Below are 23,905 nucleotides of genomic sequence, written 5' to 3' on the forward strand. Positions count from 1 at the left end.
TCATATGAATCTACGTCTTCAATTTGAATCCCGAAGCATTTTTGGTATGTCGGGTCCCAAGACTCGTCCCGGGACTCGCCCTAAAAACATTTTTGAAGTGAATAGGTGCACTCCAAAAATTTAAAATTCAAAAGAAATCGTTTTACAAAAATTACACATATGAAATAAGAAATGTGCATAATTGTGGGTAGGATTGTTCATGGTGATGGTTACAAAATCAAACTGCAATACGAATCAAACCGGTTAAAAGTTCGATATTTGGTTGGGTTGGATTAGATTTGGTTTTAAATTTTGAAAACTGATATTATTTAGTTTGATTTTAATTTTACTAAAACAATTCGCAAAACTAACCAAATCAAATCGATAAATTAGATATATAAATTTTATAATTATCTATATATTATTCATAAATAAAATATAAATATTTTAATAAATTTTAGTTAACTTAAATCTTTAATCTTACAATTTTCTCGAGGCCAACACTTTAGCCCAACTATAACAATCCTAAGTCCAAGTCGAAGTCCAAGTCAATTAAAATTTATTTTAGTCTTTACCTACCCTACTTCACATAAAACAGTCACACTTTCTCTTAATTGAAACAATTTGTTCGTGTAATGATAACTCTAGTATTGTTTAATCGCTTAATTGAGTCGACAATAACTTTTCTATGAATTGGTTCATGTGCTAGATGTTTGTGTCTGTCGGTGTAAGTCCTCAAAAGAATTACTATTACTTTCAAATCGGATAAATCAGAAAAACTTAACCGAACTTAATCAAACCGAGGATATTTTTTCGTTTGGTTTGAGTTGATTTTAGAAATTTAAAAAACCAACTAGATAGATTAAATTTTAATTTTAATCAATAACCGAATTATAAACACCTCTCCCCTAATTGTGGGAATTCAAAAATTAGACGATTAAATTTCCGCTCAAAAAATATAACACAAAAATAAGCCAAAAAATGTGCTCAAATAAAATAATTGTGTTATATATATATATATATATATATATATATATATATATATATATGTATAAAAAAAATTAAAAATAGTAAATTTATGTATAGTAAATTAAGGTCTTAATTGGGTATATTTATGTGAATTTTCATTTACTACAATACAAGTTCTTAATTGTATTTTCTGAAAATTTTCCCTAATGACAAACCTTTAACTCAGCTGAAGATAAATTGAAATCTGAAAAAAGAAACACAAAATTGAAAGGGACACAATAAAGATGGATTCTTTAATCAACTTTTATAATATAAAGAAATGTTACTGCCAATTGCAAGAGGCAAATTTATGTCACCTTTACCATGAAAAGTACAGTTCCAATAATTGAAAAGATTGAACAAAACACAAACTGTAATTTTGTGGTGGGACCAAAGAGAGAGTTTGATCAATCACTACTTTGTTTTGTTGTTTTTTATAAATAGAAGAAAATAAGGGTCTTTTGGAGGTTCATAGGACATGGTCAATCTTGACATTTGTTGTCCTATGATATGAATCTTCACCTCAATCAATCATCAATAACAATCTTCAACTTGTTAATTCTACTTCTTTTACCCCCACCTTCAAGAAAGTAAGTACCCTTTATTTCTTTCTTCTTTATCTTTGCAAAAATCTTGGCCTTTTGCTTTTCTCTTTCTCTTTTTTGGTTATAGGAAACAAAAGTTTGCTTCTTTTTTATGGGGTCTTGATAAAAAGTGAGTCTGATCTGTTCTTAGATCTCAATTTTTCAAGAAATATTATATAAGTATATTTTTCTGCTTCTGTTCTTGATTTCTCCTTATTGCTTTGGGTACTTGAGGACTTCATCTTGAATCTGAAGGTTTTGTTTGGATGTTTTACTGCATATATAGACTGTTGTTGGTGATCTAAAATTTTTATCTTGAATCTTTATATCCATTTGTATAAAGCTTAGGGCTATAGTTTGAGTTTAGGGGTTAGGTTATATACTTTACGAAATTTATATTTTGGGTTTGAAGTTGTATAATTTTGCATTGGAGATTAGGGTTTAGGATGGAAACACAAAGAAGGGCTAAAAAGGGGAAAGCGGCAGCTTAACTTAATAGCTCGATTTCTTGTTCCTGAGCTGAATGTATGCTCAGCCCCTGATACATCGCTATTTTTTAATCCTTGTGTCCGGGGATAATGAGTCGGTTGACTCTTAGAGTATAGCCTCTCTAGGGGTTGGCGATTAGAGTACACCGGCCGGTCTGGTAGCGGGCAAACTAAGGATTTCGTGCTTGCAAGGAAGTGTGCAAGTGGGTGAATGTATCACCAGTTATTTTGTCAAGGTTTATAGCATTTCTAGATATAATAAGAGGTTGCTTGGATGGTAACTATTTTTCACCTCCAATCCTGAGATTGTGAGTTCAAGTTATTGAGAGAGCAAAATAGTGGGAGCTCCTATGGAGGAGTAAAAAAAGAGCATTTATCTTCACATGTTTTTCTGGAACAGCAAAGTAGAGAGAGGATGAGTTAGAAATAACAATTTTTGCTTTATTTTTTTGGTAACCTCTTCTTTTTTGGTTGCAAGAAAGCAAATTTGCCTACTTTCTTAGAAAAAGGTTAGTAGTATAGGCTGCTTCAGTTCTTGGATACTTAAATCTTGATTGCTAAATGGCGCAAAGTTGAGCTGAAATGACCGAGGATCTTTTGGAAATAGCCTCTCTACCTTATCAAAGGTAGGGGTAAGGTCCGTGAATACTCTATCCTCCTCAAACCTTACTTGTGGAATTACATTTAAAATTAACAGGACAGAAGATGGGGATTCTGATTAATGGGACTTCTTCCATTTGTTTAGATGTGGCTCCAGTTTTCATTTCTAAACTAGAAATATGCATTCCTAAGTTCTCACCTGCTCTGTTGTAATGCTTCAATCATCTCTAGATGTTACTTTGATGTGTATACTATAAATCTTAGCCAAGAGAAGTCAATCTAATCTGCTTCTGTTGGAGACGTATACATTAATTAACCGTGATTAAATGAGAGAAGTTTACATCATGCATCTATTTGTTTGGTCACTGGTGTAAACGCCCCGTGTGGGTAAGTGTTTACCATATCATAATTTGTGGACTCGCTGTTGTGGTCTGCTTCAACATTTCTTTACAATACCTGATTGCTATTTCTATGCAGATCCAGTGCATTGAGTTCTTCCAAAAGTTTGGCTTGAAGAGAAATTCCTCACATCTACACTAGGTAAATTTTGTATCATTACTAGTCTAATTCTCAGTAGATGTTATTTGGTCATTGATCTGATGTTTCTGTTAAGTTCGAGTACTTGCGTTATGTCAAAAGTTAATGTATAGTGCTATGAAATGCTTCATGCTTTACAGAAATATACATAAAGAATAACACAAATAACAGTAAAAATGGCTGCTTTGGTGCTTTGAAACTGGTGACTCTTAACCGTTTCTCTTCAAAATGACCAATGATCAACCTCTATTTGCATTATTTTGCCTTCTGTACTATCAAAGAAGTATGGACAAGGATGGAACTTTATTGCTTAACTTGAAACGTCCATTGATGCTACTTCCTCTTAGCAATCTGTTTAATCTTTTTCTACTTGAGGTCCGAAAGGAAACTAAACCAATTGAGGCCCTTCCAGAATGTGTCAAGTTAGGAAAATCGTTATGAAAAGTAACTTACAGCAAAAAATTTGGAATTATTTGTTTTTATTATACCTATATGAAGATGGATTGAAATGCTGCTTTTGCGGAAAGAAGATGTGGGACTTGATTTTAGACCATCAGTCTCTTTGCTTGGTAACTTATTATATCTTCTTTGAAGTCCTGTATGACGTTCCATATTGTCGACATTTCTTTCATTATCCAGGTTCCTATTCATAATGGGACTCTCACCATATACGACTCCAGCAGATGCAGGAGTGTTCTGTGTGATTCTGGTTAATACAGCCATATCCATCTCTATTGTCAAGGGAATGGTTCGATCTATCCTTCATGTGATTGGCATCAACTTTGCATCATGGGAAGAATATTCTATTGAAGGCCCTTTGGACCCATTTGAGTGTCGTGGGAGCCCCTCGGGATCATTCATGGAGGAGTTCCGAAGCAGAACCCCTGCTGTTCGTTACGATTCATTGTGTGTATCTAATCACCCTACACAAGAATGCGCGGTATGTCTGGCAGAGTTCAAACATGACGAGGAGATAAACTGCCTCTCATGTGGCCACGTTTTTCATAAGCTGTGTCTCGAGAAATGGCTAAAGAATTGGAATGTCACCTGCCCTCTCTGCAGGAATTACATTATGCCTAAAGAAGGTGAGGAAGATACTTGTCCAATGTGAATTTTGTAGTTTGTCAGGCTACTCCTGTTTGATATGTTCTGATGTACAGCTTAGTTGGGTAAAAATTTATTGATGACTGCCTGATCTTTGACACTGCATAATTCTGTAACCTTTTATACTGTAATACTTTGCGTCCTATCACAGTGACGGGTCTCTTTGTTGCGACCAACAATTCATACATTGTTGTACATATGTTACAAAATTGCCAGTTCCTGATGTTTCTCATCTTCTGGCTTAGCTAGCAACCTTATAAGGGAACATTCTAATGCTTGATTGATATGGTGAAATGTCGCACATTCCTAATAGATCTTTTGCATTGTTTGAAAAATTATATGTCAAGGGCACAGGAGGTTTGAGTTTCCTATGAAATAGATCTCTCTAAAATCCCTGCTCATTCAATGTTTGGTTCAACCTTGGCTCTGTTGGGAGCACCACCTGCAGTGGGTGATCCGGATATAGTAGGAGCTTCAATGTGGACACAAGACACTGGTGGGAAACCAAAAGAAAAAATGTCGGCTCAAGGTTGATTATTTTATCTGTTCATCTTATTTTGTGTGTCCAGCTGAAGTCTTCTGAATAAGAGGAAAAGGATGGGAAGATAGAGAAAAGAAGAAAAACACTGAAATCCAGTGTTATAGAAGAAGTCAAAAGTGAAAATATAACAGAAAGGGGGTATTGTTGCAAGTAAACTGAAGAGTGAAATTTCAGTATTATTTTCAATCTAACAACAATACCATACTTTAGAAGTCACAGGTGGAAAGAGTAGCAGATTTTTACTTCTATCTCGTGGATGTAAAGAGGTTATTCTCGGATAACATGCGGGGTGAGTACAACAAATCAAAGTAAATATGAAAAAGAAAAATGACTGTGAACCAGGCATTACAACTTATAGAAGGGAATAGTAATAACAACAATAAAATAGTATAACGATCGAAATTTACATAATAAAAATCAAAAGCAATACACTATAAGAATATAGCTGATTCATACTACGACGAACAACCCTTCATTATCTACTAACCTTACGCTCACAGACAACACTTCTCCGTCTACCAAACTTATGCCCTATTTGTGACCACAGCCTCTTACTTAAAGTTACGTTTGTTTTCGGTGATTGAAGTTGTGTTATGTCCTGTCTAGTCACATTTCTCCCATACTTTTACAATATACCTCTACCTTTACTTGTACAGACTATATCCAATGTCTTGCACCTTCTCACAATGCGCAACCATCTCAGTTAGACTTTCCTTATTTTGTCCACCACGGAATCACTCCCATCTTGTTGATGATATCCTCATTCTTGATCTTATCGCCCCCGGTATGCCCACATTCATGTAAGATTTGTTGTTATATTTCTACTTCATAAGTATAAATTTCTTGTTTTAATATTTAATTTCTTACCTACACAATCTAAAGAAATATTATCAAAATGGACAGAACACATATTATCAATTTAAAAGGAAGAGGACTAAAAGAGTTGTACCAATATGGAAACACAGACAGTAGCAACAGATATTGTAGAATGCATAATGTTTTCCTTCAAACTAAGGAACATTACGCATCAAGTCAAGTGTGAAAAATATCTTGGAAAATAGCTAGGACGGTTGAGGAAATCAAAGAAGTTCAATCCATAACATAAAACTGTTGATATCATGTTGTAAACTATGCAAGGAGAAGCAAAGATTCACTAATTGCGTTTTTTATTATTTCTACACACTTCGACATGATATCAAAAGGAAGCAAAGGTCATGAGATCAAATCTCATTATCACCCAAATTTAAAAAGAATTTCTACGTACTTAACTCACGAAAAAGAATCATACCCACAAGTGAGAGGGCGTGTTGAGAATAACATTAACTAATAAAAGTATGCTCTCTTTAACATCTTAAGCTTTTAGGTGAGATAATTACACACTTCAACATGATATCAGAGCAGACAGAAATCCTGAAATTGAATCTCACCGCCACCAAATTAAAAAGAATTTACGTGTGCTTGACATATGAAAAAGAATCAAGCCACACGCGAAGTAGCATGTTGAAAATACCATTAACTGATAAAAGTGTTCTCTCAACTTAAGAGCTTAAGCTTTTAAATGAAATGATCACACACAACAATTCCCAAGCTTTGATAAATTTTTACTACCAAACAATGTATAGATTGATTTGTCAAATCCAATAGCTGAACCATTTTAATCGAGTCCGAAGCCAAAAAGGCAAAAAAAATTATCAAAAATTTCAAAAGGGTACATTATTTTAATTTTTTTGACCAAAAGGGCAAAATCGCTATTGATGGAGCGATTTCCTTCTAACAAAATTGAAGCCGTTATTTTTTAAAAAAACACAAAAATCGCTGATAGGGCAGGATTTCCTCCAGAAAAATTCTTTTTTCCTTAAAATCGCTGCACTGACAACGATTTTGTCAAAATTCTTTTTTAACAAAGTCGCCCCTGCAGCGTTTTTCTCAAAAAATAAGCTGAACTGTTTGGTGCCTACCTCTATTGCTGCAAAGAGACGAAGACCAAAATGGGTGCTTTTATTAAGCTATTGGACTTGCTTATTTTTGTTTACTTCTTGTTAATCACCATTGTTGCCCTTCCAAAACACATATATCCTCTTGTGTTGGTTGACCTAAAGAGTTGGTACAAACTCCACAATATGATGATTATTTGATTTGTGAGAATCCAATTTTCAAACCCTGCAAGCCATTTTTTAAAAAAATATTTACTTTTTTAAGAAAAAGGAAATCGCGGCAGGGCTGCTACTGCAGCAATTTCAATTTTTTAAAGTTTTTTTTTACAGAAAAATGCTGCAGGCGTGGCGATATTTAAAAAAGAAACTAAAATTGTCAGAAGAAAGTCACTCTGTCAGGAGCAATTTTGTCCTTTCGGTTCAAAAAAATTTGATATACCCTTTCAAAAATTTTGCCAATTTTTTTTTTGCCTTTTTGGCTCCGGACTCCATTTTAATCCAAGTGAGTATTCCCCATGTTTTAGGATTAGTTCTTCAAAAGAGACCCTATGGGTTCAAGCTTCGTCCTCTATCGGAGACTGGCCAAGGACTAAGAAGAAGAGTTGTCATCCATTGAGAAACCATCGTCTTAGTAAAGACGTACTTAAGGACAGTGACAGATTAGCCAGCAATGAAGATATAAGGGGCTAGGATCCATGTATCTTCATATTGATATTTCCCACCAAATAGCAATAAGATCAATAATGTTAAAGTCATATTTTCAATATGAATCCTAGAGATCCAACAGAGCATTGAATGCCAAGCTTGTTATGTGCTGTTTAGATGTACAGTATCTTAACTAAAATACAGCAGATCTTTTATCAGAAACATGTTTCAGGACCCCTCCCCACATTTACTTCATGGCAATGTACATCTGCATTTACTGGAAAAAAACAAAAATAAGACAAATAAAGAAAAGATATACATCACAGAAAATCTTGGGCACAAGCAAGATTCCATAATTTTTCAACAAGCTCTTTAAAAGCTGCATCATATCAATCAATTTACCCCCACATGCAAAACTTAATCAGCATCTGGAAGCACCAATAACAAGAGTCCCAAGTACACCCCTTTTTAAATGTCAAAACTAACTTTACAGATGAAGATGATTGGAAGCAAAAAGAGAGAAAAATTATGAAAATCCCCTAAACCCCTCATTGCTTTTAACAGTCCTAACCTACCAATAGAAGGATACATACGAAAGAAATGTGAAAAAAAATTACCAAAAAGAAAAGAGTTAATGCTGAAAACTATCGAAGGGCTAACAAAATGTAAACGAAAACTGATATGCTTCTACCTGCTTCAAACTAAAGAATGTCACTATTCGTTACAGGAGGATTTTACCCTTTGAATCCTCAATCCCAAGCAAGAAAAGAGATACCTCGTCTTTTTTCCTTTTTTTCAGGGAGGGGTCTAATAGATTTACAGTCAACCTACACAGTGATTGTCTTTTAGGCACGTGCTAGATACTTCCTCCGTCTCCAAACTAATTGTAACCCCCAAAATTGTATTTAAGAATTTCATTTTCTTTCCGGTTTACAAATGGCAGGACCAGCTCCTTAGTAGCTGCTTGGCCAGTTAATTTGTGAATGATGAGGCTGCTGATACACAGTGGCTGTGGGTCCAACCATATCAATTGGACCAGACATCGTCTGTGACTGTTGCATAAGTGGGTGAACAGTCTGTGCTGTCACTGGTTGTGCTGGATGATAAAGACCAGCAATGTTTCCATGGCCAGGTTGTGTGGGAGTAAAAGCCACTTGACCCTGGGGTAGGTTGAAAAAAGAACTTGCTTGCAAGCTGGATAAATCTCGACCTGGAGTAATCCACACACCTGAGCCCTCACTCTGCAACAACAAAATTGTTCACACCTTTAAGCCACATAAATAAAGTACAAACCCAAAAAAGATGATACACACAGACCAGAGAGACCTATGGGCTCAGTACTTACATAAAGAACGAGTCTATGTTCAAAATAATCATCTATAAATTTGGATACCTTTATAAAAATTGAACATAGTATCAAAGGTTACACATAAAATTATTCAGTTGATACAAAACTCAAAGCAAACAGTATAGAAACAGTTACCACACAAAGGTCAGAAGAACAAATCATAGTTGAATCTCACTCATTGTTTAGAAATAAAAGTAAAATAAGTCAGTTTCAAAAGAGGAGAAGCCTTTCTAGACAGACAAGAGGAACATGCCATTTCAATTTCACTGTACGAGCGCAATAACCATCAGTTTGTCCCACTCAAAAGCAAAAGTGTTCGAAAGGAAAATTACTCGACACAAGAATAAGAACATGGGATCCTTGAAATTTTCTTGAAAAAAGGACTGCCATGCAACACAATTTCTAGTTTGCCACAATCATGAAAAAAGAAAAGAAAAGTTTCAAATGTTGGCGAAGTATGCACAACCCTACAAGGGCGTAGTAGACCACAGAACTTCCACAAAAGAGGACCACCATCCAAAGCAAATATATATATATACACACACGCACATGCATATACTATAGAACACACGCACAAGTTAAACTCTGGAAACTGCAGGCAAAAATACAAATGCAGGGCAGAGTATAGTTAATTCTCCACTTTAACTATACTAATGTGCACACTACTGGCCACTCAAATAAGTAAAAAGATAGTAATAACAAACATGAACACAAGTGCAGTTTGCCCTGAGAGATGCAGACATTCACAGAAAGCTCCAAGAATCAATATGGCATCTCCAATATATCAGCAAGAATTAAAAGAATCAGAGTCTGCAGCAGATCAGTCCACGTGCAGGGATAGGAGGCTTTGGAAATATTTTGGAGGTGTTTTAAAACAGCAGACATAGCCTAGTTTCATCAGTTTTAGGCCCTTTCATTCTGCTCAAATAATTTCAAGTCATGATATAGTAAATAATTTTCACATGGTTGTCTTTTCACTTTACTGGCAAGGTTGTTAGAATTATATCTTCTCACTAGGGGTAAATCAAGGCATAATACATAAATGTGTCCTTTGACTTGGCTTCAATTGGCATCCCGCATCTACGCCCTCAAAATTTGGGTGTGCACAAATAGGCACTTACTATCCAAAAGTTGAATAAGTAGACAGACACATCTTATGTGGCATAATACACGTAGGATGACATGCTGGACATATATTGCCAATAAGGACACCACATAGGACATGTGTGTCTACTTGTTCAACTTTTGGATGGTTTAAGTGTCTGCTTGAGCAAACCCAAAATTGGAGGGCCTAGATGTCAGTTGATGTCAAGCTAAAGGGCACCGTTATGTATTACGTTGTAAATCAATACAGACCCCATAATTCATCTCTCGTTCTCCTCTGTTTTTGGGATAGCACCCTCTTATTGCTGATCTTAGGGGGTGATCAATCATCATTATACGATCTCCTTTGTTCACCATTCAAAAAGATATAGAAATAATGCGAATGATGTCAATTCAATGTTTCAGTAAGGAAAAAGATAACATGAATATAAATTTGAACTAAACACAAGACCAACCTGTTGTTGGCTATCCTTGAAGGAAGAAGCAGAAAGATCCTCATTAGAAGCAGGGTTTCCACCTCCTGTAGTCGAAACAGGGGTATAGTTGGATGTAGAGGATCCATATGGCCCATACGTCCCAGGCACTCCAATGTGAGTTGAGTTTCCTACATTAGCTCCTGATCTATATTGTGAAGGTGAGTATCTGGGAGCAGCGGCTGGAGGAGGTGGATACACACTACCAGCCTGAGGTTGCTGGGGAAATGCACCATTGCTTAAGAATTGATGGATGGCTGTTGGAGGAACATAATATGGAGAGAAGTAGTGAGCATATGGGATATAATTTGGAGGATAATGAGGCAAATGCATCCCTGTAGCTTGTCGAAATACAGGGAGGGATTGTTGAGTTACAGCTGCTGAACACTGCATAATGCCAGCAGCTTGAGTTGCAAGTGATGTTGGAGCATTTCCTCCCTACATATCATTTGAAATGCATATCAACAAGGCATACCTTACTGTTGAGCTGAAGTTAGCAAGTTGTAAATCAAACAACTGAATGAAAATTATAAACGAACAGGTGGTATACTTCTGTACAGAGTATGAAGGTATGAAATCCACCAGAAGAAATAAAATAAAGTTCGTCCAGTCATAATTATAGAAGGGGCGGCTAGCACCAGGCACGCAACTTACTGCAGATTGTCAAAAGCTATCTTTAATAGATTTACACAATACTTGGTGGTTCACTGCAACATAAAGGGAGAACTCATGGCATTTAGCATAGATCTTCTAATGAATAGAAAATTGGTAAAAAGCATCTAATAAACTTACGGAACTTAGAAAACATTAGCTCAAATGTCACTCAAGGTTCTAAGAATAATGCAATACTAAAAGATTTGGATAGTGTTCACTAGACTATGCAACTAAAGCATAGTTTATTAAAAGGATTTTATAATACTCTAGAAATATCTATTGTAACAAATTTCTTGAAGAACACTAATCACTAATAATAGAACTTCACGTAAAAAGCTTTGTACGCTCTACCCTCCCCAGACCCCACTTGTGGGATTTCATTAGGTATGTTGTTGTTCCCATTACATCAAGCTAAAGAATCGACCAACTAGAGACATTGAACTGAATCCTGCTAGACCGCAATCATGATAACAATTATGACTTTCACGAATGCATGGGGCAAAGAGAGATTTTAAGGTGTTTAGCAGAAAAACAAACATTTCGTCTAAGCTAGGGAACATCTATAGTAAAGGAAACTAATCAATGGACAAGATATCATTACTGTGCAAGAGACGAAATTCTGTTGATGCGATGAAAGCATTGGGAGAAGGTGTTGAGTGCATAATCTCCCCCACCCCACCCCTCCCCCAAATACTTTCCTGCATAGAGTCTTTCAGACAATAGAACATATACTCGATAGAGTACTTTCAAACCTCTTGAGAAGTTTGTGGAGGCACAACTGCAACATTGCCGTTGTACTTGGTAGAAACTCCCGCTGAATGAAAAGGTGAAATGCGGCCATCACCATCGACACTGGAGCGATAGTACTGGGCATAGTAGCTTGTTGGGTCAATTGGTTGCTGAACCTACAGGAACAAATGATTCGTTTTATCAATTCTTGATTGATCGTGAGAACTAAATTTTCATGAATAAGTTAAATCGATTCCACATGGTCGCAAACTTCTTGTAATATGTGAAATCATCCCAAACAACAATATTTAATATGCAAAAAGTACATCACAGTATGAAGGCTTACGACAAAGTTTGGAAGACGAGAAACATCACGAGACTGTGATTCAGAGATTTCAAAAGGTGCAAGCTGGCTGCCTAATGTTGGTGGCACAAAACCAAAACTGTAGTTTGGGGATGTATGAACAACTGAATACTGATGACCTCCTTGCAGAGTCCCTTGCTTAGATTCACTGTACTCGGGAATGGAGGATGAGACATCTTCTGTCTTTGCAGACAAATTCTCCTGCCCACCTGATGGCGGAGATTGATCAGAACAATCGGCACCCTCTGCAGCTGTTGATGGATTTTGATCACTGCATTCACTCATAAGAATGAAAACATTAACATGTGAATGTGCTACAAACGAAGTATATATAGCTTTAAGTGTTATAAAAAATACCATCAAATATAAACTACACGGCTAAAGGCAACAAGTTCATATGCACAGAAAACATTTGAAAATAAGGGAGGCGCTTAAAAGCTAAAAGAAAAAGGACAAATTGAATTAAATATTTTACGTCTCAAACTTCTAGAAGATTTTTCTAAAATATAGAATTATTGGCTTCTGTCCAAGAAATTTATTCTCAAAATTGTAGAAAAAAATTAATTCACAATTGTTTAATATTTTGAAGTAGTTTTTACAAAAAGACATCCAGAAACTGTTTTTCTGAAGTTGCAGTTTGAGGGTGTTTCCAAACAAGAATTTTGCATATTAATTAAAGAAAAAACTATTCTTCTACTCGCAGAACACTCACTTCCACAAGTTTTTTTTATGTAGAAGCAACACCTACCAACACGTCTCAATTTCAACAAGCTATTTTTCTGAAAAGTTAATCTCAAAAACTATTTCCAAATGTAGTCCAAATTGCTTTAAAAAAGATACAAGGTCAATGCAGAAGATGGAAAAAGACCATGCATTTGGAATTGGTTTTTGGGTTTGATTTCACAAGAAATTAATCGGGAATGGTTATGGATGAAAGCTGTTTTTTTAAAGGTAACGGATATTCAATAAAGTTAAGTATCCTTTAATTATGGAAGAAAGTTGTATGTTTGGGTACGGGTTGGTTAGGAAGGTTGGTTTCAAAATCAGATTTTGCTAAGGAAAAAGATTAATCATTGGCTTTTGGTTTTTGAAAACCAGACCAAGTTGTTTTCAAGTTATTTCAAATCATATGCAGTTGGTTTCGTTTTTGGAATGTTTCCTAGACTTCGCCAAAACCATATGCAGCTGGCAACTGTCTGGAAAATTGAAGATTGAGTAATGAGAACCTAGAGAGTAAACAAAGCATCACTGAATGACTTCAGTAACTAAAAGTTCAATCTTCAAAATATTGAAAAATATTATTTGAATATCCAGTTTAGTATTACTGCAAAACTGGACTTCCAGATAAACCGTTCCCACATTAATACCCCTATATAATGCATAACATACTTTTTGTGAGCTCATGTATATATGTAGGCATCCATCAATTAATTGTATGCACTTCTTTTCTAAGTTCTATCTGCAGTATCATATAAAAAACAAAAACAGGACTTTCCAAATAATCCCCCCACATATATTAAATTAGAAAGGTGAAATATACTGGTACTATTCATCCTAATCCTTGATTCCCAGGCAAAAAGGAGGGCAATCAAAAAGCGTTCACAAGTCGCAGGTCAATTGAGGGAAGCAAGAAGTGAGATGACAGACCTCGACAACTGATCATTTATTGTTTCTTCGATCTCCTCAGAAGTTCCAGAGAGTGATAGAGTCTTTTCACTCTCAGCAGCACTGTTAGTGCTGATGCGTAAACTCAGGCTAGCTTCAAAACTTCCAAAACAGAAACCAAGTTTTTCCACCTCGGGCACATGAAGGTGGTTAGGGATAATAACATGCTGAATATCTGAAATGTGTGATTTTTCTAACTTCTGCTGCAGTTCCAAAGTCCCTTCCCTTGTTTCAACATCGACACCTGGAGGCTGCGGCTGAGTATCGACTTCAGTAGAAACTGTAGAAACATCAGATGAACCAGCAGCAGATGAAACAGAAATTTGAGCAATACTATTGTTTGTAGGCTTTGGCTTCCATTCCATACCAGGACCAGCTGTAGTGAAATACAAAGGAAATGTTTTTAGGTTGAGCACAGCATGTTTATTCAAGTAAGAAACCCTAATTTCCAGAGTTCAGCACTTTATTCTCTTCCCATTTAACAGCGAAAATCAAATTTAACAAAAAGCTAGAGTATCATAACGCTCTAAAGCGTCAAATAATGTAACTGTTGAGTCATCTTTAAAGACTAAAGAATACTGATGCATGGCCCTCAACTAGGACTATGGACACAAGGAGGAGAATACAAACCGAAAGATGCAAGATAATCAAAAGAAGAAAATTGGAACTGCAAATGAGATTAGGAAATGGCCTTTTATCTCTCCAGCTAAACCAACAAAAGTACTAACCAGAAAAACATTCACTCAGCTAAAGAAAAAATCAATACAAAAAGGTTTAAAACAACAACAACTATGTACCCAATGTAATCCCACAATTAGGGTCTAGGGATAGTAGATACGCAGACCTTACCCCTGCCTCGTGGAGGTATAGAGGTGGTTTCTAAAAGACCATCTGCTCAAGTACAAAGAATCAAAGTATATACGAAAAAGAATAGATAGTGAAAAAACATGTCAATTAATAAGGGAAGCAGTATATAGAGCATTCTCTCCGAGAAAGAAAACAGTAACAACAACAAAATAATGTGGTTGCTGAAACTGAAAAGAAAATACATGTATAAGACGAAAACTTTAAAAGCCACGGTGCTCCTTGGCTCCACCAAGCCTAAACCTATCGAAAAGCGAGTCAAAACTCAACCACCTACTACCTTGTACCTTGATCCATAGCCTCCATACCCTCATATCTAAGCCATGCCTCAGTAAGTTGAAGTTGCAACATATCATGTCTAATCACCTCTCTCTAATACGTTTAGGCCTACCTCTTCCTCTCCTCATACCCATTATATCCAACCTCACACCTCCTTACTAGGGCATCTACGCATCTCCTCTTCACATGTCCAAACTAGTCCAATCTCACTTCCCTCATCTTGCTCACCACAAAGGTCACTCCCACCTTATCTCAGATATCCTCATTCTTAAGGTTATCTTTCCTAGTAATTAGTATGTCCATACATCCATCTCAACATCCTCATTTTCGAGACTTGCATTTTTTGAACATGAAAATTTTTAATTAGCCAATACTACACCCCATACATAGAAAGGAGAATGTCGTGTTAGAAAAAATCATCCTACTCAATATGTTAAGACACTTATTACACATATTAATCAAACCACCATTTTATAGAACTTACATTCAAGTTTTGGGGGTACCTTTTTACCACACAAGACTATGGAAGTGAGCCTCCATTTTGTCCACCTCACACCAATACGAGGTGTCACATCTTCATCGATCTCTCCATTTCCTTATATTAAGGACCAAGATACTTTTTAAAGTTCTCTCTAGGGATGCCTCAAGTATCAAGCCTTACTTCTACGCCTACCCCATATGATGTATCACTAACCTTGCACTCCAAGTATTCTATTTTGGTTTGCTCAACCTAAACCCTTTAAACTCCATGGTCCATCTCCAAACCTCCAACTTAGCATTAACTCCAACGCGTGTCTCATCAGCCAGTACTATATTAGTACCATATCATCTGCAAACAACATACACCATGGCACCTCACCTTAGATGTGATGCAATTAGTCATCCATCACCAAGGCAAATAAAAAGGAGCCAAGTGCTAATCTTGAGTGCAACGCCCTCTTGACTAAGAAATCTTTCGAGTCTCCTCCCATTGTTCTTATCCGAATTTTGGCTCCATCATACATGTCCTTTATCACCATAATGTAAGTCACTGGTACACCTCTAGCCCCATGCATCTCGATATGACCTCTCTTTGAACTTTGTCGTAAGCCTTCTCTAGATCAATGAACACCACATGTAGGTCTTTCTTCCTCTCCCTATACTTTTCCACCGATCTCACAAGACAATGGCTTCTATAATAGAACACTTCGGCATGAAACTGAACAAGTTCTATGAACACATCTTTCTCACCCTCATCTCCCTCTCCCTTTCCCAAACTTCCATTGTGTGGCTTACAATGTTGTCAAAGGCGCGCTTGGGCCTTTAAGCGAGGCTCAAAACAAGTTGCTCACTCCATCTCGGTTAATGTGTAGTTTAGTGTTGTCATCAAGGTTCTAAGGCATATTATTCCTTATCAATGAGTTCCTTCTAATGACACTAAACAATTGATATTTCACTTAATTGTTAAAAAATTTCAATAACTTTGTTCATATATTGTCATTCATGTTATAAGTATATGTTTTGGACTAAAACATATATATTAGTGTTTTTCCTTTGCACCTTTTTTCATAAAGCCCACGCTTTATTTGTGTTTTGCGCTTAAAGCCCCAATTGACCTTCGATGTTTTTTTTTGGCACTTTTTACTTTTGAGGATACTTGTGGCTTAGCAACTTACTGTAGTTTTGGAAGTCACCCTTGTTCTTTTATAAAGGGAAAATTGTACTACACCTCCACTCTTCGGGCATTTTTATGTCTTGAAAATGACATTAAACAAGCAAGTCATCCCCTACGGTCCTGCTTGAGCTCTTCTAGAACACCATCAAAGTCTCATCTTACCCTGTCACTCTTCCGTTGCACATTTTCTAAAGGACACCCTTAACCTCCTTAACCTTAATACACCTACAATACCCATAATCTTGGTGTCTCTCAGAGTGCTCTAAATCACCTGACACAATGTCTCTGTCCCCCTCTTCGTTCAAGAGCTTGTGAAAGTAAACATGTCATCTCCTTCTAGAAAGTGTCTTCCACCAATACTTTTCCTTCCCTCGTCCTTGATACTCTCACTTTGTCCAGGCTCGTGTCTTCCTCTCTCTTGTCTTGGCAAGCCTGTACAACTTGTTGTCTTCATCTTTGTCTCCAAATTCAACATACAAGCGTCCGAAAGTTGTTGTTTTGTTGCCATAACAGCAAACTTTACCGTCTTCGCAACCTTATACATTTCCTAGTTCATCCATTATTCCTCCTCCTCCTTACTGTTCACTCACTTTGCAAAATCAACCATCTTAGCTTCCACTTAGCCTTGGATTTCTCCGTTCTAGCACCAATCACCTCGATGAACACCAACATTACCTTTCAAAAACCTCAAGACCTTTTTAGCTACGTCATTGATGCCACCAGAAGTCTTATCCAACATGTCATGAGCATCCCCACTACTCCCCCGAGCCTCAGTCAACTTCTCCCCCATATCCCATGCTTGGGCGAGGTAAAGCCACCCCTTTCAATCCTCAACCGTCTTTACAGTACTTTTCTCCCTCTATCTCTTGATCTTCAAGTCCATAGTCAAGACTCAAGAGGTTATGTTGGGTGATAAGATTCTCGTTAGGAATAACCTTGCAGTCTTACAAAGTCCAATATCCACCTTCTCAAGGAGTAAATAATATATTTGCATCTTGGCCAACGCATTAGGGAAGATAACTAAGTGGTCCTCCTTTGGCAAAAGCTCGAATTAGCTATCACTAACTCGAAAGCTTTAGCAAAATCCAGAAGCAAAGCACCACATCTCGTTTCTATCACCAAAACAAAAGCATCCATGCACATCGTCAAAACCACTAGAAATTGCCTCAATGTGGTCATTGAAATCTCCTCCAATGAAGAGCTTATTGGAATGTGATATATTCCGCACCATCTCATCCAAATCCTCCCAAAATCACTTTTTGACTTCCTCGTCCAAGCCACTTACTGCAAGTATGCACTAATGACGTTCAAAGAAAACCCTCCATTGACTAGCTTGATCACCATCATCTTGTCATTGATCTGCTTAACTTCACCACTTGCTCCCTTAGGTTTGTATCTACTAAAATTCCTACTCTATTCATATCCTTAGAGCCTCCTAAATACCACATCTTAAATCCGTCCACAGCTCGATCATCAAGCACCATTAGTAACAAATGCAGAAACAATATCATTTAAAAGTATATTTCAAGGAGGGGGAAAGATAATTATATACTAATGTATTAGAGTATGGAACATGTTAAAACACTATACCTTTTTGTGGCCCAACCAGTGGTGATCGGTTATTGTAATTAGATGTAGGTCTACTAAGAGAAGAAACACCCTGAGCCGAAGAAGCACTTTGTGGGTTCTCCAGTAGCGGATTCTTTACAAGCCCCTGGAATTCGCTTGACATGTTTGCTTGTACAGTTGAACTTCTAGAGTCAGAAACCTCTATCCATACATAGGCAGAAACAAATACATGATATCCATTAATTTGGATGACCCCACCCCCCAAACAATGAAATAAATTGATGATGATATAACAGTATCAATACTGTCAAAAATTAAGGACAAACTTTCAGACAAGAGTCTTCACAGGCTTACCAGTGGCTGTCTTGCTTCCGTTAGAGTTGGTAGGAAAATTTTCAAATGGAGCACGCTGGCTACCGACTTCTCTTCGGATTGTGCCTACTGCACCAAGGGGTCGTGAATCATGAGATGGCAAAAGAACAGGATCAGACGCTGAAAAATAAGCTCCTGACGAAGGTGGTGAAGACAAGGATGTTGAAGAGTTGCTGAAGTTTGGCATTTTCTGTCCAAGCATATCCCTGGTTCCCACAGACACTCTAGGGCTTCTGTTCGCATCATGACTTGCAGATTGCAGAGGTTCCTCCGACTTAATAGAGCCAGCACCCGCAGTGGCTTCAGATTGCTTAATCCCTCTTCCTGCTGATGCATGTGCATTAGGTACAACATTGTTACTCCCAAAAGCTACAACACCAGGACGAATGGCTCTGGCACTTGATGAGCTGAAAAGAGAGAAAGAATTAGGCAACAAAAATAGTTGAAATCAAACCATGTATAGAAAACAATAAACAACGTTTTGTAATCTGAAGAGGTATAACACTGGCAATTCAAGGAGCATCCACATGTTGTAATGCACACAGAGAAAAATCCAGAAACATCAATAACACCTTGAAGTATTCTTCCCCTCAACAGTAGGCACGGAAGATGGATTGACACTCTTTCCAGAAACATGACTGGCTCCATTTTCCTTATCAGGTCTAGAGTTCCTTCCACCACCAGCATCTGACCAAGCATATACACGTCAATTATGAATGGATAGGGAAAGAGGGGCTCATGAGTGATAAGACTCAAAACTGAAGATATAGTGAAAATACTCGCAAGTTAAAGGAAAAGGTTTCAATAAGTAATATTAATTGTTGAAAGTCTACCTGTGGCCCAAAAGACAGAATATCAATTCTCTTTGTTGTTGTTTGGCTAGTGCAAAGGCATCTTTAAAAAAAAATTGAAGTATGAAGTAGTTATAACTTTGGAGCAACTTGTAATTTGATTAGATATATCAGGCAAAATTTGTGATCGTTGATTATAAGCAGCATCAAGATCACAATTACATAAAGAAAATAATTGGATTCTTACAGATGCCAGCCTTTTGTCATTTGGCAAAAATGGAAAATGGAGAAAAAAAAAAGGAAACTAGGTCAAGCAATTAAAAAGAACACTAAAATCAAGATATCAAAAAATGACAAATATGAAATCACCATGTTCGGCTTCGGCAGCATAAGGTATCTCAAGTTAGAGAAAATAATAACAAAATGGATGTTTACCAAGCAAGACATGGCGAGGAGTGAAGTTTCCCCGACTCCCCTTGTTCCCCCTCCCCTGCATAGCTGGTTTCCACGTTGGCTCAGCAGACTCCTTGTTCAAATTCTGGAAAAAAAAAAGGCAAATTAAGTATAACAATACAGAAACAGCCCGTGAAAGGCCATGAATGCATGTCAGCCAGCACTTCACATTTATTGGGTCACTAAGAGAGAACATATGAAACAATTAAGCAAAATACTGAAATTGAATTATAGCATGGAATTCTACGGGGGGGAAGAAACTCATACGACATTCATGGGGTCCAAGACCTATAAAAGAACCGATTCAGCCAAGGTGTTCATGCCTATCTGCACATTCCCTCTTTTACTATTGACCAAACAAAATAGACATTCGATGCATCATAGAAGTGATGATGTTCTTCAGCACATCAACCAGATAAGTTGTAACTTAGATGACAGTGGTTAAATAGAGAAGGCATTAACACATGCTGAACAGCCTTATCTTAGCAAGAGGTTTGTTTGAAATGGTTCATTACATTCTTTCTAGTGTCGAGCAATAGCAATAAATTGCTCCACCACCCTACGTTCAATGTTGATTTCATGAATCTGCATCAGCTTGTATAATTACTTGTCAGTGTGCATGTGTGCACTACATTAAGCTCTTTGGGCATCTAGAATCAGCTGAGACCTTATTTTGCAAATTCCCCACCCAGAAAACATTAATTCCCTATGGATCTTTGTAGAGAGCATTGTGAGCATGCAAAACAGTAGCTAACCATACCTCTCTTCTTCTGTCGCGTTTCCTTTTTACTTCATGGAATGTATCTGTAAATAACCCCTCAATAAGATGAGTTAGGAAAAACAAATTTTATATTGCAATAGCTAGGAAGCATAACAATAAGAAGATCCTGGCTGGGGCAATACACATGGGCTGTAGTTTTAAAAAAGAACAAATCTCACAGAATATTAAAAATAGAAAATAAGATAACACATAAAAAACACCTATCTATGCATCTTTTATGTGCACATGTGCAAATTTCCCTTTGGTCTTGTTACCAGGAAATCCATAGGTTACTTGTGCACATATGAAATTATCTAATATCAGCAAGACCAGAAGATGCAGAAAGCAAAATTGAATGCTCCAACCATTTGAAGGTTCCGAATTCTTTTAAAGATGGCATCCGAACCAACCATCATAAATGTAACGAAACAAGAAGAAGAACCGACAGCCAAATTAATTGCTTTGTTACTACTAAATACAAAATACATCGACAACTCTGCCACGCACCAAATAGACGGTGAGAAGTTTGACTAAACCTTCTCGATGACAAACTTCATCAAAACAAAACTTGTTGATAACTACAAAATGTTATCTTGAACAAAAATAAAATACACATCATCAATCACATGTGTTCTCAATCTCAAAGTAGTTAGGACCGACTCTCTCTATTTTTTTGTTAAGTTGTTGGCTATGTTGCTTGGACTCTTCAAAAATGTCAATGAATGTGTGTCGGATTCTCTTCTTCAAAGCAGCGCATTTTTGGAGAATCCGACACAGGTGCGACTGCATTTTTGGAGAGTTCGAGCAACATAGGTTATTGGAACTGATATATGAATCCTTTCTGGCCATTCTGTTGTGGTCTCAAGCCATTCCAATACTTTAAAAAAATGATTTTAAGGCAAATTCAGGGTTCTCTAAAACTAGAGGTTCTGTCAATGTAACTGCAGCAAAAAAAAAAAAAAAAGCTGGGACGGTGAAGCCATCTCTATCAAAACAAAAGGGGATTTAGGGAAAGCTGCATTGAGGACCAAAATAAATTAAATATACTGTTTTTACACATTAAGACAATTTTATCAGCCCTGATAAAGTCCAATATTAAAACCAATCAAGAAGTGACCAAATTAGTATGAGAATGAATGTAACAAGAACACAAAAGGCAAGAAAATAAAATACGTGGGCAGAAGTGAGTATATAGTAAAATGAAGAGATCCCAAATGAAAAGAAGATGATCCAAAGGCAATACTGACCCTGATAAAGGAGTTTTTGTGCAGTCTCATTGGGATCCATCGAACATTCCTTGAGCATTGCATATATCTCATCGTCACTGTGATTCCCAGTGATCTCCTTGATGTTGTGGATCGTTTTCTTCACAGTGCTTGGGATTGAAACCCTAGCTCCTCCTCCACCGACTCCACTGTTGTTGCTACTCATCTTCTTCTTCACCACCCCCACCAACCCCACAAATTCCTACCTCTATATATATATATATATATATGTGTGTATTTTACTGTATCTATATGTTTAGAGAGAGAGAAAGGGAGGAGAGAAAGAGGGAAAAGAGAGTAATTGTTTTTGGTGAAGAGGGGAATACAAAGAGAAGACTTAGGAGAAGGGTTTTGATTTTTGAATATCAAATTTCATTCATATTTTTTTCTTTTCTTTTTTTTCTGTATATATATAAAACAGAGAGGGAGAACTCACCTATGTGGAATAGTGGAACCTTTTTTTTTTTTAGGGAAAGGTGGGGCCCCTTTACTATAGAGAAGGGGAAAAAAATGTGAATTGCACTTGCTGAGATTTGAATCATAATGATATATGTAATTTAAGATGTAATTGCAATTATTAGAACATAACTATAAGTTTAAAAGGCTTTTTTGGACATTTCATTATTTATTTGTAACAATAACAACATACTTACCATAATTATATAAGGGAAAATTATATATAATAGCAAACTAATAACTTAAAATAAATGGAGTAGCTAGGGTTTGATTTAATTGTGCTCCATAGCAAACGTTTGCAAAAAAAATTCAGGCGCCTCTCTCCTAAATATCTCACTCACCACTCTCCTCCAATCTCTCGTTCGCTTCCTCACTTTTTACACAAATACAAGTGTATAAAAATTGTTTCTAATTGTATAAAGCAGAGAAAATTGTATAAATACATATATTTTTGTTCCCCTCTCTCCCCTCTTCAAGATCTCGCTCGCCACTCTCCCAAATCTCGCTCGCCATCCTCGCCTTTCTCACTTATACAAGCAGAAGCGAAATGTGTAAATTGCGTTTCTGTTTGTATAAAGCGTGAGAAAATTGTATATACACATGCAAGTACATATATTTTCGTCCTATACACTTATAATTATACAATAAAAATACTCCCCTGCCCAGTTTCTTTTGCCTTTCTCTCTTTCTTGTTTTATACACTTCGTTTTATACAATTTGCTTCAACTGTATATGTATAGCGAATTATATAGTTTCTATGTTTGCTATGGAGCGCAATTATGCAAATTTTGATATAGCATACAAATATGAATTTTTTATTTGCTATATGTAAAAGTTGTCCATTATATAAAGTAGGGTCTGAATATGGTAAAATGAACGCAAATCATATCTCTTCCTTAAAGAGATAAAGAAATCATTTATGAAAGACATTCGGCTTAAATGCAGCAAATCAAATTATTTATGAAAAAAATACGAGAATGAAGAAAGATACGTCAATACGGAGCATCTATGAAAAAAGAATACCAACATTAATAATATAACTAAAAGATATTACATGCATAAGGCTAATACTACGACATACGTAGTGCTCCCATGCTCTCACCAAGCCTAAGCTTGTCGACAAGCGAGTCAAAACTCAAGTATAGGGGGTGGCAAAATGGGTAAATAATATGAGTATCCATTCATATTATATGTGAAAAAACGAGTAATTCCCATATTATCCATTTGAAAGTGGTTAGTTAAATGGATAAAAGTAAACAAAGAAAAATTGATAAAAGGTTTGGTAGTAAAAAAGTTTTTTTTTTTTAAAAAAAAGAATTTTTCTTTTACATTTAATTTGGGATAGGGGGGATAGCGGGTGGGTTGGTAATCTTTTTTAAAATACTTTTTTTTAAAAAAAAATTGGATAGGGTGTGGAGGGGAGTAGGGGTGGTAAGTTTTTTAAAAAAAAATTTAAAAAAATGTTAATTTTTTTTTGGGATGGGGTGTTGGGGGGGATTTTATTAAAAAAAAAAGAATTTTACTTTTTCTTAGTGAAGTTTTTTTTTTTTTTTTGGATAAGGTGTGTGGGGTGGGAGCTGAATTGGTAATTTTTCTTAATTTTTAACTTAAAAAAAGTTAATGAAAAAACTTAATATTTTGTTTTATTTTGAAAGGGGGTTAGTAGGGGGTAGGGGGGAGTGAAG

The 23,905-nt window shown here is 36.4% G+C and overlaps 2 protein-coding genes across 7 annotated transcripts; one reads left to right on the plus strand and one right to left on the minus strand.

Moving 5' to 3' along the window:
- Positions 1-1,358: 1,358 nt before the first annotated feature.
- Positions 1,359-4,607, plus strand: LOC107018763 (probable E3 ubiquitin-protein ligase XERICO). 4 transcript variants are annotated; one of them, XM_015219326.2, is made up of 3 exons: positions 1,359-1,577; positions 3,137-3,199; positions 3,836-4,607. In XM_015219326.2, exon 3 carries the CDS (start codon positions 3,849-3,851, stop codon positions 4,305-4,307), a length of 459 nt encoding a protein of 152 aa, XP_015074812.1. In that variant the 5' UTR covers positions 1,359-1,577; positions 3,137-3,199; positions 3,836-3,848; the 3' UTR covers positions 4,308-4,607. The 4 variants fall into 4 exon arrangements, with proteins under 4 accessions (XP_015074812.1, XP_015074813.1, XP_015074814.1 ...); XM_015219327.2 differs by having other exon boundaries at positions 1,568-1,701; XM_015219328.2 differs by lacking the exon at positions 1,359-1,577 and adding an exon at positions 1,744-1,826.
- A 3,145-nt stretch (positions 4,608-7,752) lies between these two features.
- On the minus strand, positions 7,753-22,145 carry LOC107020513 (GBF-interacting protein 1-like). Of its 3 annotated transcripts, none has more exons than XM_015220909.2 (11): positions 21,747-22,145; positions 20,500-20,543; positions 19,722-19,824; positions 19,068-19,182; positions 18,478-18,902; positions 18,145-18,291; positions 13,740-14,133; positions 12,075-12,363; positions 11,752-11,904; positions 10,328-10,783; positions 7,753-8,661 (listed from the first exon to the last, which is right to left on the minus strand). In XM_015220909.2, the coding sequence occupies exons 1-11, from the start codon at positions 21,928-21,930 to the stop codon at positions 8,374-8,376; spliced, it is 2,598 nt and encodes an 865-aa protein (XP_015076395.1). In that variant the 5' UTR covers positions 21,931-22,145; the 3' UTR covers positions 7,753-8,373. The 3 variants fall into 3 exon arrangements, with proteins under 3 accessions (XP_015076395.1, XP_015076394.1, XP_015076396.1); XM_015220908.2 differs by having other exon boundaries at positions 18,145-18,324; positions 21,747-21,930; XM_015220910.2 differs by lacking the exon at positions 18,145-18,291.
- Positions 22,146-23,905: the final 1,760 nt, after the last annotated feature.

Source organism: Solanum pennellii, chromosome 5, assembly GCF_001406875.1.
Source record: "Solanum pennellii chromosome 5, SPENNV200".
Lineage (NCBI taxonomy): Eukaryota > Viridiplantae > Streptophyta > Magnoliopsida > Solanales > Solanaceae > Solanum > Solanum pennellii.

Excerpts from the sequence above, each read along its gene's own strand:
- LOC107020513 (XM_015220908.2), bottom strand. The coding sequence starts at position 21,930 with ATGAGTAGCAACAACAGTGGAGTCGGTGGAGGAGGAGCTAGGGTTTCA. Across the intron at positions 20,544-21,746 it reads ACAAAAACTCCTTTATCAGG|ATACATTCCATGAAGTAAAA; the intron begins GTCAGTATTGCC and ends GGTTATTTACAG. Across the intron at positions 8,662-10,327 it reads TCAAGGATAGCCAACAACAG|AGTGAGGGCTCAGGTGTGTG; the intron begins GTTGGTCTTGTG and ends TTGTTGTTGCAG.
- LOC107018763 (XM_015219326.2), top strand. The coding sequence starts at position 3,849 with ATGGGACTCTCACCATATACGACTCCAGCAGATGCAGGAGTGTTCTGT.